The sequence below is a fragment of the Ursus maritimus genome, unplaced genomic scaffold, assembly GCF_017311325.1.
Source record: "Ursus maritimus isolate PB19 unplaced genomic scaffold, ASM1731132v1 scaffold_30, whole genome shotgun sequence".
NCBI classification, from domain to species: Eukaryota; Metazoa; Chordata; class Mammalia; order Carnivora; family Ursidae; genus Ursus; species Ursus maritimus.
This window is the reverse complement of record NW_024425564.1, coordinates 10,051,442-10,066,365: the sequence shown is the minus strand read 5'-3', so window position 1 is coordinate 10,066,365 and position 14,924 is coordinate 10,051,442. Positions and strand designations below refer to the sequence as shown.

The 14,924-nt window shown below is 40.1% G+C and overlaps 1 protein-coding gene across 1 annotated transcript in view; it reads right to left on the bottom strand.

The window, feature by feature from the left end:
* SLC17A1 (solute carrier family 17 member 1) overlaps positions 1-14,924 on the bottom strand; it is a 39,441-nt gene that overhangs the window by 5,123 nt on the left and 19,394 nt on the right. Inside the window, exons 8-11 of the mRNA XM_040644636.1 lie at positions 14,544-14,676; positions 14,306-14,453; positions 8,156-8,246; positions 1,774-1,913 (exon numbers count right to left, since the gene is read on the bottom strand). Of these exons, the coding sequence (XP_040500570.1) occupies positions 1,776-1,913; positions 8,156-8,246; positions 14,306-14,453; positions 14,544-14,676 (510 nt within the window). The 3' untranslated portion in view covers positions 1,774-1,775. The remainder of the gene's footprint in view (positions 1-1,773; positions 1,914-8,155; positions 8,247-14,305; positions 14,454-14,543; positions 14,677-14,924) is intronic.

The window sequence follows — 14,924 nt, the reverse complement described above, 5'->3', positions numbered from 1 at the left end:
CCCCCCCCCCCCCCCCCCCCCCCCCCCCCCCCCCGCCCCGCTTCTTCACTCAAGATGCAAGGTTGAAATTGACCAAGTTTGCAACAAAGTGTCGCTCTGTGCGCGGGAAACACTGTGGACGCTGCAGGATGCCTGCGCGCTGCCCTTCCTCCCACAGCCCTGAAGATGCAGGTTGTCCAAGAAACCTTCCATTCTCTTCTCAGCACAGGCAAGCAGAGCGGGGCCAAGGGAGACGCCTCCGCAGAGACCCCGCTCCCTGTGCTGGGGTCCCCGCTCCGGCTGTCACCCAGGCTGGGGTGCGCAATGCGGGCTTCAAGCTCCCAGCCCTCTGGCTCCAGCCTGATGGAACATGCAGAGGGTGAGTACACAGGAGACGGGAAGTTCCACCCGTGGGGTGTGTGGGGAATTACCAGCTCAGGCCGACTCGGTCCCAGCAGGAGAAAAGTGACTAGAAAAGTCCAGTGCGTAAGATATTTTGGAAGGGAAAAGAAAGCAGCAAAATATTGCATGCTAGTGAAAAATGGACGCGTTTTCAAAGAAGATTTAATCAGAGCGTGGAAGCACAACCAGCATTTAAAATATACCGCAAACCTGAGCTACTAGCGGCAGGCCAGGGGGCAGGCGTGGGAGGACCACGAAGACAGGGGGTCATTGCTTTAAGGGGATAGGAAATCAAATCTCAGAAAATGCAGTCTATTTGTAGATAAATAGATAAAACAAATGCTGCTGGTTTAAGCTCCTCTCTGCAAAGGAGGCAGCTCTGAGTGGGTGAAATATTTGTAAGAAACACATATTAAGTGAAATGACTCAGAAAGGTAGAATTTAAAGGTGAAACTCTATTCTAGAGAATCTGGAACAAGCACACACACAAAGCATTTGAGATCACTTCTCGAGCCGAACGCAGATGCTTAACCAACTGGGCCACCCAGGTGCCCCCTTGTCCTTAGGATTCACCGCATTGTGAGTTCTGTAGTTTCTGTATTTTTTACAAAACAGTAGCTGTCTCTACAGGCTTGACTGTACCCAGTTGGTTGTGGCAAGACCTTGGTGGTCGTGTGTTCTCTCCTCAGGATGTACACAATGTGTCTGAATCTCTCTGTGATGTTAGCAGCTGCTGACGCATAAAACCTAGATCCTTTCATTCACTGGAGTTTGCAAACTGAGAATATTCTACAAATACCGATTCTTATTTATGTATTAGCTGAAATAATCCTATAAAGAGACAGGTCTACTCTTTATTTACACTGACAGAGTTTCAAGAAGAAAGGCACAATACCGTATTCTCTTTTGACCTTCAAAGGACGCTTTTGTCTCCATCATTCACTCTAATCAGGGTCAAATGCATGGGTAAATTCGCAGACCTTATGCGGTTTGACCCCTGGTAGCATCTGAGGTGGGTGCTGGGGCCCACCTTTCTCACTCTCTTCTGAGATAGCTCACGCTTCAGCTGTACTTTCTGCTCCGTCGAGGGCCCTGCCCATCCCCTCGAAAGCATCCCCTTGTCTTCTTCGCCCTTACTGTCAGAGAGGCCCAGGCTCCCAAATTTCTATGTCCTGGCCCCACTCTCTCCCCAGAATCCCGGAGCAGCACCTCCCCTGGGCTGACTGTCCATCAAGACACCAGAGAGTTTTAGACGTGATGTGCTCCCCTTCTTCCCCCAAACCCGAACTCCTCCTTATCTTAGCAGCAACAGTCTGCTCAGGGGTCACCCTCAACCCCACCCTCCCTGCACCCCCAGTTTCAAAATCTGACCTCAAGCTGATCACTGCTTACCTTCAGAGGCGCGTGTGTTCTTGTCTGTCTGTGGCCCAGTCCTGAATTTCTGCTTTTCCAAATATGAGGCAGAAAAGTAGGCATATCACATTAATGAGTCCCATCAGAAAGAAAATTTTAAACCAGGCGGATTCTGGATCCTGAGGGATTACAGTGCAAAGTGATTATAAATTAGTGGGCTTGAGGTACTTTGCAACACTTCCAATATAATATTAAAATTAGTATAGGTTCAACACAAGTCACTTAATAGACGTAGAAAAACACACTCATAAGGAGCAAAAAACTTTTAATTTCACTCTACAAAGATAATTACTATTTATCTATTTTTTAAAAAAGATTTATTTATTTCAGAGAGACAATCGAGTGGGGGGAGGAGCAGAGGGAGAGGGACAAGCCGACTCCTCACTGAGCTCAGAGCCCGACGTGGGGCTCGATTCCAGGACCCTGACGTCATGAGCTGAGCTGAAATCAAGAGTCAGACGCTTAACCGACTGAGCCACCCAGGCGCCCCTTATGTTTCTACTTTTTGATTTATGTCTATGTACATATAAATTTTCATATAAAAATAACATTATGATGTACATACTGCTTAAGCCAAGAATGCATGTGGTTTTTTATTTAGAAATAGAAACATGTTAGCATATGAAGAAATATTTGACTGTATCATAACCTTTACTGACTGATTAGTAATCCAGAGTTTAGATTTATAAAATTTATAAAACATCCCTATTTCTTCATATTTAAGTTGTTTTTCACTTTTTGCTGCTATAAATCTGAGTATATTGGTAGTTCATTACATACCCGCCAATGTTTTTGAATAAAATTTATGAAATACCTTTTTTATTTATAACACATTTTCTTTTTAAGCCTAACAATATGATCAGTTTCATTAATAGATTTTGTAATATTGAGCCACTTTTACTTTCATAGAAAATGCCTTAGGCATATATTTTAATAATGCTGGTGGATTCTATGCACTGGTGATTTATTTCATTTTTGCATCTATATTCAAAGATGACATTGAATTTTAATTATGTTTGAGATTTGTTTTACCATTTTGCTTTTTACCTTTTTTATCAACCGAAATTACATTTTATGTAGTTAAATGTATAATGCATCGAGATTGGGTTTAGGTGTCTGATGCCATGCTTTTGAAGGATATCCAACCCAAAGTTTATATAATTATTAAGTCCTATTTTACTTTAGCATCCTTATTGTTTCCTTTCTTCACTTACATTTTTAATCATCTAGAATTAATTTTGGGGTCAGATGTGAGAACAGTATAATTGTATTTTTCTATAAGTGGGCTGCCCACTGTTTTTTTTTTTTTTAAATCCATCTCCTCTGGTTTGAAATGAAACTTTATCATACAGAATGTATTTTTTTGGAACTTGACCAAATCCTCATCTGTTTTATTTAAAATATAATTAAGAGTAGAGGCGCCTGGGTGGCTCAGTCAGTTAAGCATCTAACTCTTGATTTCTGCTCAGGTCTCCATCTCAGGGTTGTGAAATCAAGCCCCACGAATGGCTCCATGCTGGGTGTGGAGCCTGCTTAAGATTCTCTCTCTCCCTCTCCCTCTGCCCCTCTCCACTCCTACTTGCTCTCCCTTTCTCTCAAAAAGAAAATTAAAATTAGAATAATAAAATATAATTAAGAGTAGACATTGAAAAAATAAAACAATGTTTCCTTCAGACAAGACATTTAATATATTTAATGTTAGCAATTTCTCTAATTAAAACATGCCAAGCTTGACAGAAAGTCAAGAAAAGGACCAAGATGTGCCCAGAAATTTAATGATAAATAATAAAGTTTTCAATAATTTTAAGTTAATAGATTTCATTGTGATTTGGACCTGAAGTCCAACATAAAAACTTGGGGTGCCTCCCTCTTCATATAGTTTCACTGATGCTGCTTTAAAAGGTGTGTAGTTTTCTTCTTATGGAGTTTGCACAGTTTTCAGTGTTTTTCCCCCATAGGTACTTTGTAATATTGGTTGGTACTGTGCTTTAGATATTCATACAATATAATATCTAACTTTGATCCCCCCCAGGACAGTCTGTTCTCTGTGCATAATGTTACTTTGTTCTTGTGCATTTATATTGTATATACCTGTAACTTACTTTTCTTGACTAATTGTGTTTGCTAACATTTTCAGAATGCTGCACAATAGGATAGGGAGCATTTAAAAGGGTATGCAAACAATGATACTAATAACTTTTATGGGTTGAATACATGAGAGTCTGATACTTGCTTGCATGATCTGATTTGGTAAGCCCCTAAACCCCATGAGGTTTCTCTGTCATTTTGGCCATTTATAGCTGGAGACACCAGGACTTAGAGTATAAGAAATGTTTCCAGGTCGCACTGCTTATAAGTAGCAGAGTTGAGGTTTGAATACACATTGTATATATTTTTAGGAATATGAATATATTTGTTCATCCGGTTTTCCCAGATTTTTAGCACAGAGTTGTTCTTAATGTTTTTAGCTTTTAATCTACAGCGTCTCCAAAAAAAAATTTCTCCTTTCTCCCTTCGTATTTCCAACATTTGAATCTTGTCTCTTATATCCTGCTCCAGAGAGATTGTCTACCTGAGTAATCTTTTCAGATTACCAATTTTAAGTTTTGTGTGTCTTCTCTACTGTTCTATTAACTGCAGAACTTATTTATTTTACCCTTATTGTTTTAATCCCTCTTTTTCTTTGGGGTTGCTCTGTTGTTTTTCCCAAACTCTGGGAATGGGAGTTGAATGCTTATTAGCATATTTATTTTTGGTTGGCTTTCTTGTGTTTTCTTTTATAAATTAGGTCAAGTTATAAATTACCCTAAATGTCCAGTGTATTTCCACATGTAACAATTTCCCTGTTAATCAGTTTTAAGTGTTACTGAATTCACTTTTTTATGTTCTTTTAAACCTAATAATTATTTACTATTATGTTGTTCAGTTTGTAAATATACGTGATCTTTTTAGAAATCCTATTGGTATTAGTAGTGATGTTACTGCACTTTGGTTTTCTATAGAATATTGATCCTTTGAAATCTAATTTACCATCTATCCTCAGTGGAAGAAATGAGCCACATCACTGAGCTTGCCAATATAGGCAACCGATGATCTAAAATGTTATTTCTTATTTTCAAAATATGTGTGGATTTTTCTGCTTATCTGTTCTGTCTTTGATTTCTATCATAATTTAATTGTGATTGGAGGGCACATTTTGTGTAATTACAGCCCTATTACAATTGCTAGAATTTACTTAATGGCCCAGTATGTAGTCAGTGTTTGCAATGTTCCACGACACCTTGAAAGGAATGAGGATTCCATATATGTCAGTTCGGCCAAGGATGTTAGTTGTGTTGCTCAACTCTTTCATATTTTACAGATGTTTTTCTCCTGCAACAATTACTACAAGCCGTGTATTAAAATCTTTCAGTACATCTATCTTTGTATCTCTTAATGGCAGGGATTTGGGTTTGTGGTTATACTAGGGTACACAGCAGGTTAGGTAGGAGCGAGGCACTCCATCTCCTCAACCCCAGATCCTGGGTGGTAGAGATGCAGCCGCCATTTTGACTGTTGCCAGTTGCTGTGTCAGGGAGGGAATGGCCTCCTGCTTCTTAACGCTTCTCTTCAGAATGAACACACACAACTTCCTCTCATATGTCATTGGCCAGAATAAGTTGCATGAATACATTTAACTTCATGCAAGTGGGAAAAGCCAAGAGAAGAACCAGAGAAAATTATGTTGCAATAATCAACTAATAATTAGCTGCACTAGTTAGAGCTCCTAGTCCACTCTTCTTGTCACCAGATATTTGATTCACTCACCTTACTTCACACAGAGCACGCTAATCAAGGCAGACCCCTCCCAAATCATCCCCCACCGCACCCCCCACCAGTCCCTACATTCAGTCACTTCGGGACCTGATCAGAGAACACTCAGGCGCACCTGGAGGGGTAGCTCTCACAATGTCCGCCTAGCACAGTGCCGACATTACTGGAAACCAGTAGCTACTGTTTGTCTCCCACTCCTCCTTTTCTGGAAGGAAGTATTTACGATGGTTAATGGAGGACGGCGCTCCCGCAGTATGCAGCATGACGGAGTGCGGTACCCGGATATGCTCCTGTGCGTACCCGCAGGGACGACAGGACACAGTCTGCACTTTGAACTCGATGCCATAACTGGATGGGACTTGGGGTTTGTGTCGCCTCCCTTACGTAGGAAGTGAAATTGTTCCACCCACACCAGGGAGAGGGAACTGATTGGTGACCGGAGGAGTGAACTGATGTGACATTTTTGGTCCTCCTTCCTAGCACACCATAGGACCGCACTGCACAGCCCCCTCGAAGTCAAGGTTAGCCGCGATTGCTCTGGACCATGACTCGGAGCAGAAGGGTGGAGAGCCCCTGCCTCTTCACTGCTCCCCTCTGCTCTGCCCCGGCCGCTGGGAGTGCTTCGAGGACCGGCTCTCCCAGCTGACCCGTCGCCTGGCTTGAGATGGGTCTGTCAGCTGAGAAGCAAAGACCTCTGTAGTTTTGCTGCTGGGATTTGGAGTTCTTAGCAGCGCTGCCGTGTCTGTCAAATTCACCCACTGAGTTTCTAATTTTGTTTGTACAGTTTTCCGTTTTAAAACTTTAGTTTAGTCTTTTTTTTTCCTCACACATCCTCTGTAACTTCCTATGGTTTGGGCATCCTACAGCAACTTTCGAGCTGAGCTTCGTTTCTCCTTCCCAGGGCGGTTACGCGAGCTGGTGGTACCAGTCTGACCTGTCTTGGGGTCCCTTTCTCTTGCCGCTCTCGTGTGCTGTCTGTCCTGCTGGTTTCCCCCATTTTGCCGTGTCTCCTTCGTGTGCCTGGTTATCTTTGGTTGTGTGGAATCAGAAACTTCACTAATTCTCTTGTTAGCTGTATTTCACCTGAAATTTTTTATTTCATTTTTATATTTTTAATTACCAGAGGCTAGCTTTAGCTGTTTGTCAGATCTCATCCTTCTTATTTATATTTTCAATCCGCTCTGTAATCTGCTTCTTTAAACATTGCATAGATTTCCAGTGTCTCTGAGGGTCCAGTTCCAAGGTTTTTTCATTCTTCTCTCACATGACACCTTATTTCCTCACACTTTTGGTGATTTTTGATTGATTGTAAAATTGTTCTCACTAAACCTTAATCTAAAAGAAAATCCTAGAGTATGAATTTAGGGTGAGTTTCTCCAGAAAAATTTTACTTCCTTCTACTAGGCATCTGTGGGCCTCCCGAAATTCAATGCTTGGCTTACGGCATTTGAAACAAATGGAGGGACAGGCTGAGTGGGCTCTCTGTTCAGGCGGAGAAATCAGCCTGGTCTCCTGGAATCCTGCTTTTCTAGCCACTTGTCTGTCCAGGGAGATTCCATGGCTATGGTGATTTTTCCTGCCTTTCTGACACCGTAAGTACATAGAACATGATGATGGTGGGCTCTCTTTGGGAAATTTGGCCATGGGATTGCAAACCATCTCTCCTTGGCCCAAGTCATGGGATAAAGAGCATGTGTAGGAATTGTCTATACACGGCTACTTCTCAGCTCGTAGCTTTTCCTTCAAATAAAGCAAGTTTGCATGTAAGCTACATGGTACTATGGTGTGAGGGTGTAGTCCTTTGTGATTACAGATCTATGCCAGTGTTTCCAATCTGACTTTTTTTTTTGTTTTTTCTGTGGGTGGTTTTGGGGATACTATCTCTTATTCTTGGTTTGTTCATCACAGCCAAAGCTACAGATCACCCAGCAAGGGTCACTGCACCAAAGCAGCCCACGGCTTCAGCGGGCATTGACCTCTCTGGGATCGAATTCTTCCTTTGTTTTTCATCTCCGAAATTTTCTCTTACATCTTTTTCAAGACCAGGTATGCATCGAAAATGATTGTTTAAATTTGATAGGGCATTTTAATGTTCTGAAGAGAAGGATTTCAAGTAACCTTGTCCACAACACTTGTCAAAACACAAGTTGCTCTTTAGAGAAGGGTTTCTTTTGATCTCTAATTCTATTTGCTCTTGATTTTTCATTCCTTTTCTAACAAAACTGTATCTTGTTACTTATATTACCATTCACCCAGCCAAATTCCTATTTGGATCAAGCCACGCACGCGTTAAAAATCATAGAGGTCCATTTGTGTTTCCAAAACCAATGACTAAAATGTGCCCAGCACAACTACTTGACATCCAATGAGAAAGAAATTACATTATCTGTAGATTTGGAGGGATGTCTGATCTAAGTTTAATGTGAGCGAATATCTCATTACTCACCTCCTGCTGATGTCACATCTACAATTGTTTGTATATATATTTCTTTCTACTCTGTATAAGGAATATTATAAAACTAATCACCCGTGTCTGGAGGCTTCTTACCTGATTAAGGATTACTCCACACAGAGTAGAAGAAATTAGTCCTCCTATCATCCCAATTACAGCTGTAACGCCTTTAAGAAATCCGTAATAACTATACAAAAAAGAACAACAGAACACAAGTCAAGTCCTACAAATGCTGCAGGAAAAGACAACCTAACAAAATGGGGTTTAAGAGCAATAACTGTTGATTTCCTGAATTTTTCATCCCTCCTTCTCAAATTCCATTAAAATGTCAAAAAACTTATGTGAATAAGAGTAACTTTCTGGTTGCAGTACAAAGTCAGAAAGGTTGGCTTTAACAGTAAAAACGATTTAGAGACTGTGAAAGTGAGAACGTAGTGGAGGGAAAGCCAGCAGGATTAGGAAATCTATGAACACAGTTGAGAAATTCAGAAGGTGATGTTTATTGGCGATAAGGACTGGTTTAGGGTTAATACAAAAGCGAAGGGCTCTGTTCACCTGGTCTCTTCCCACGGTCCCAGAGCGACTGGCCCCGGTGATTGCTCCCAGTACATGGATGAGGAAGCCAGAAGCTTAGTTTCCAAGCAGCTATGCTTGGCCAGTCCCAGGTGCCCAAACCCAGCTCAGCAGAAAGTGAACTACAAAAGCAGGCAAGCCCCGGAGAATGATGGCTAGAGGAGGGGTCAAATCCACCAGCCACAGGGAACAACGTGCCTTTTGGAGAGCAGAAATTAGTTCTCTTCAGGGGGAGAGTCTTTGCCTTTCCTGTTCAAAAGATTTCACCACTAAAGGTTCTGTGTTAGCTTTTCTTTCCTTTTATGAGAATGAGGGTTTTCTGTTTTGTTCTGTTCATTTTATTTCCCAAGGTCTATTTCATTCCTATTCTGCCCTCACCTGTTGAATATGGGAGGTTGTGTATAGTTTGTCTATTAGTTTCGATGTCCCTACATCAGAGAGGCATCACATACGGACCAACAGTCCCTGCATGTTGAGCTGTATGAGGTCACAGGGTGGAAATTTGATTTGTTTTTTTAGGGGGAGCTGGAGAGTAGTTCTAATGCGTAAAGAAGAACGTTTATGGTTATTAGCAACGATAGGTGCAGATTGGGACAGAAACCACCGATTGTCCCCAGAAGTTATAGTTCCCCTGTTCATTTTAGCAGTAGGTCCCCTAGGGTTTTTGTGGGAATAGGGCTACATATGCCTTTTGTGAGGCTTTGTCACATTTGCCTTCATGAACCCCTCTCCCCATAAAAATATTAAAAATTATATTTTATGACTGTGTGTGTGTGTATGTGTTTAGGGACTTTTTGGTTTCATCTAAATTGTCAGATTTACTGGCAGGAAGTTGTTCTGGCAGTTACTCTGTTATTTCTTCTCTATGTTCTAAACTGACCATAATGCATGCTTTGTCATTACTGATATTAATAATTTTTCGTACTCAGTCTTCATTATTTTATTACTTTTATTAATTTCCAAAGACCCAACTTCTGATACTATTGATTTTACATATAATTTTTTGTCCTAATCTTCATAATTTGGGGGAGGGGTTAATTTGCTGTTTATCTAGCTACTTGAGATAAGAAACATGATTATTGATTTTAAGACTTAACTGTTCTTCAATATATATGTTTAAAGCTATACATTTCTCTCTGGGCATGATTTTAAAATCATCCTACATGTTTTGAAATGTTCTACTTCATTATGATTTAGTTAAAGCATTTTCTAATTCCAATGGTGATTTCTTCAACTTAAACATTACTCTCAAAGCAAAGGGGGTTATATATCTTTTGCTTTTGATGGCAACCTTAATTCACTGTAATCAAAGAATATATTCTGAATGATTTCAAGCATTTTAGATCAATTGCAGCCTGTTTTATGACCCAGAATATCACCAATTTCAATAACTGTCCCATAGGCAACTGAAAATAACTTAAATCCTCTCCTTGTTGGGTACAGTGTGGTGCTCTACGTATGTCAGCCAGGTCAGCTCTGTTAATTTTTGTTGTCGTTCTAGTCATCCATATCCTTACTGATTTTGTCTACCTCTGTGTTTGTACAAGCTATTGAAAGAGGTTATGAAAACGTCTTCCTTCATTGTAAATTTGTCTAGTTCTTTGAGTTCTCTCAACTCATAATGAATATAAATTAAAGCTGTATTGTTGGTTCAAACAGAGATGTAATTCTGACATGTTTCTCTTCACCACTATGAACGAACACCCTTTATTTCTAGTAGCGTTCCATTTTTTTCTGATACTCACATAGTTATTTCAGGTTTCTCTTGGTTAATATTTGCTTGGAATACTTCTTTGGATTCTTTAATTTCATCCTTGCTGTAGTTTCATGTTTAACGTGTATCTTTTATTTGCAACATAGGACTGCATTTCCTTTATTTTTGACTTTGACAATCTTGATACTTACTTGGAGTATTTCATCTATATTAAGTTAATATAATTATGGATATACTTGTGATTATCTTTATCTGTTCTCTGTTTTCTTTTTGACCTCCTCTTTTATATTCCACTTTTTCTTCTAGATTCATCCATTTTATTTTTCCTTCTATGACATTATTTTACTGTTCTTTTCAAGCATTGAAGATACTATAATGTACTTTTTACTTAAGTTTTTTGTGAATTATACTTTTACTATTTTCTCTGTGCCAGAGCTTAGAACATTTTTAAGATTTTAATTTTTTAACATTTCTGTTTATCTCCCTCCTGCTCTTTGCATTATTTCATCCTGTATTTTAATTCCTTAATGCAGTTTGTTTCAATATGCATTTCAAACTCACAAGTTACTCTCTGTTGTTTTTACATATCAGTAGTCTCTGTAATTATACATATACTTACTCTCCCTAATTGCTCCTCAGTCCTTTTAACAGATTTCAGTAGGGATTTCTTTTAGTATCTCTTTTAGTGAAGATCCACTGGGGACAGTTTCTCTGTTTGTCTGAAAACATTTTTATTTTGCTTTGATTTTCGAAAATATTTTCACTAGGCATAAAATTCTAGGTTGATATTTATTTATTTATTAGCACATTATAGAGCTCATATCATTAACTTCTGGTGTTCATGGTTTCTATTGAAAAGTCTTCTGTCAGGAGTATTGCTGCTTGTGAGTGACATGCCTTTTTGCTCTAGTCCCTTTTAAGATTTCTTCGTTTCTGGTGTTAGGCATTCTCTCTCTCTCTCTCTATATATATATATATTTACACATATATATACACACATACACATATATATATATTATAATTTGCATTTCATCCTGTTTGAAATTCACAGAGCTTTGTGCATGTGTGGTTTACCGTCTAGTTACTTTTGGATTATTTGGGGCTGTTTTCTCTTAAAATATTGCTTATGTCACATTTTATCTCTCTTTTTCCTCTCAAGTATGAATTTGTTAGCCTTTTTACTTCATTCCACATTTCTGTTATGCTCTTTTATCTTTTTTTCCCCTCTATATTTCAATTCAGATGTTTCTTGTGATATGTCTTCCTATTTTACCAATACTGTCTTCTCTTTTGGCTAATTTGTCATTAAACCTATTTATTAAGATCTTGATTTCAGACATTTTATTTTTTCAGTTCTAGAACTTCCATTTGATTGTTTTTATAGATTCCAATACTGGTCAAATTCTTTATCTTTTCTTCTAATTTCTTCAGTTTTTCCCCTGGTTTCTTGGATATAGTAATCATAGATATTTCACAGTTCTTCTTGCCTACTAACTTTAATATCTGTATAAGTTGTAAGACTATTTCTCATGCATTTTGTGGTTATTGATCTTATGGCCCTATCCTTTGTTATGCCTAGTAATTTTTATTAAATGCAGGACATTTTGAATAAGAGGTACAGGGCCTCGAAGCATATGTTATGTTTTGCAAGAAAAGATTCAGCCTTTTCTCTCGTAAATAGATTTGGTGAGGAAGGAATGGATCACTTTAATCTAATTAACAAATGAACTGAGATGAGGCTGGGTTTCAATTTTGCTAAGACCCAAACCTGTAGTATAGGTTACTTAGGTATTGCCCTCCATGTTGGTCAATGGAGAGCTCAGTATACCCAGCCAGGTCCCTCCAGGCCTTGGTAGATACTTGTCTCCTTAGTATAGATAGCACGGGAAATTCTGCCCTGCTCCTCATGGTTTTGCTTAGATTTGGGTTTGGGTTTTTTTTTGTTTTGTTTTGTTTTTGTTTTTTGTTGTGTTTTTTTTTTGTTTTGTTTTTTTGCCATTTGCCCCATTGAACTTCAGAATCAACAAATATCTCAAAGAAAGAAACTGACTTTATGTTTAAGTTCCCTTAATTTTCAGTGTTGTCACTCCAGCCCTGTGCAACTCAAATGCTTGACTAATTTCTCTATGCAGAACAGCAGGCTTGTCCCAGGGCCAAACCTGGATTACCAGCCTTTTGCCAAATGACCCCAAGGAAAAAGTGGCGGAATTGTCAGCTCAGCTAAGAGGTGCTATCCTCTTGTGTCTTTGGTTTTATAGGCCTCGGCTGCTCTCTGATGCCTTTTAGTGAATACTTTGGGTATTTTATTTTATTTTATCTTTTTAATTTTTAAATAATCTCTAGACCCAACGTGGGGTTCAAACCTTGGTCTCGAACAATCCCGAGATCAAGAGTCACATGCTCCACTGACTGAGCCAGCCAGGCACCCCTACTTTTGGCATTTTATTTGACCTTTTCAGATTTTTCCCAGTGGGAATGTCAGTCATCCACAGCTGCCGAATCCTATGTGGAAATTGAACAGTTTTCTCAAATTTTGCTTTACAGTTGTAAAATGTTAGGTGCATAGAAATTTAGAATATTATATATTCTAGTGAATTAAAGTAATTATTTTTTTTTGAAAACCTATGTTTTATTTTTTTTATATTTTATTTTATTTTTTTACTACGTCATGTTAGTCACCATACATCAGTAGTTTTTGATGTAGTGTTCCATGATTCACTGTTTGCGTATAACACCCAGTGCTCCTTGCAACACGTGCCTTCCTTCATACCCTTCACAGGGCTAACCCATCCCATCACCCTCCTCCCCTCTGACACCCTCAGTTTGTTTCCCTGAGTCCATAGTCTCTCATGGTTCATCTCCCCCTCTGATTTTCCCCCCTTCATTTTTCCCTTCCTTCTCCTAATGTCCTCCATACATTCTTGATTTCAGAATGCATATGCCTCAGTTGACATTGTGCTTTTCTATATCAAATAATCCTTATCTGTTTTTATATGATTCCAAGTAATCAGAACACCTGTGGGCATTTCTAAGGAGGGTCTTGGAACTGAATAAAACACGTGGACACACGTCCTCATTACTCTGGCACTCACCTCGTGTAGATATAACGGACAAGATTCTTTGTAAGAATCAAGACAAGCGGATTATGCTTCACTGATTTTGCCTCTCTACCCATGGCCGCTGCTTTGCTAAACTTCAGAGACTTCTGTTCCTGCTAGATCCATGTTCTCCAGGGACTACTAGCCCTATACAGCACAGTGTAAACAGTGTCCCCCAGAGCTGTGCAAATGACAGGGCGGCTTCCATCAGTCACACTTAGTGTAGCTTGAAGAAAGGCATCACAGAAAGCTAAAGAGCTTGCCAGACAGATCTGGATTAAAATCCCAGGTAAGATCCCAAACCAGTGGTGAGATCTTAGGCTGACAAGTATCTGACGCTCAGTTTCCTTCGTTATAAAAGAAGTATTGCTAACTGGTGGGTTGTCATGAGGATTCATAACATATAAACCTGCATTCAATTATAATGGCAATGGGGAGCAGGAAACCTGTATACAGTGTTTGCTGTGGGCCAGGCACTATTCTGTGTACTTGGCCTAAATTAACTTATTTCTATGAGGTAAGCATTCTCTCATCACTCCCATTCTATAGGTGTGAAACAGGCCCAGAGCAGGTAAGTCGTTTGTTTGAGGAGAGGGGTCGTGCTGTTATTAAAACGGAACCTTCTGACCTCAGAATCTGTGCTCTGAATCTATGACATATGTTTCATATAGTGTAGCCCGGTGAGTTCAAACATTAATGTATCCTTAGGTACATAATGATTACTTACATCACATGAATGAACTGTGTTGATGTTGCTTCTGGAAGCATTTTGGCCTGCTGGCCACGAACTCCAACAAAAGAGTCGGAATCTTAAAACACCCTGGAGGGCTTGGCTACAAGAAAGAGATTTCTAAACCCTACCTGGGAGCAATATCCAAGCCATTTATGAGAACTCCGGCCATGCAGAAGGTTCCCGTTGAGCTGGCAAGGATCAGGAAGACGGCAGTGCTGGGAAAGCTGAAGCTCAGGTAGAGGAGACACACGCTGAAGAAGGCGGGCAGGAGCAGCCCTGGGGAGTGACGCACACGACACCGTTAGGGGCGTCCCGGACACGGGGGCGGAGGGCCGCAGGTGCTTGAGCGACCCGGCTGTTCCTTACCTAGCGTGTTGAAGAGGTGCCGGATGGTAACTAAGCGGAGAAGATTCCTGGACAGGAAGAAGTCTGTCAGGTGACCTGATAGGATACCAAAGCTCCAGGCAAGCAGGTAGGGGAGGGCCGACAGCAGCCCGTTCTGGGAAGTAAATGTTAGCGTGAGGGTGAGTGTGATCGGTAGAGTCATGCCTGTGCTAAAACTCAGTACCTAAAATTTGTGCTGCCATGCCAGCAACCACCAACGTGCAACCCCAGAGTTCCCGCTTGGGGCCACACCTCCCAAAAGAAAGGGGAGAAAAGTTTTGGGGTCAGGAAGAGTTGTCAGAGTCAGTCTAGTTTTCTCTTCTTAGTGTCACGGGACCTGAAAGTACTAGAGAATCGAGATCA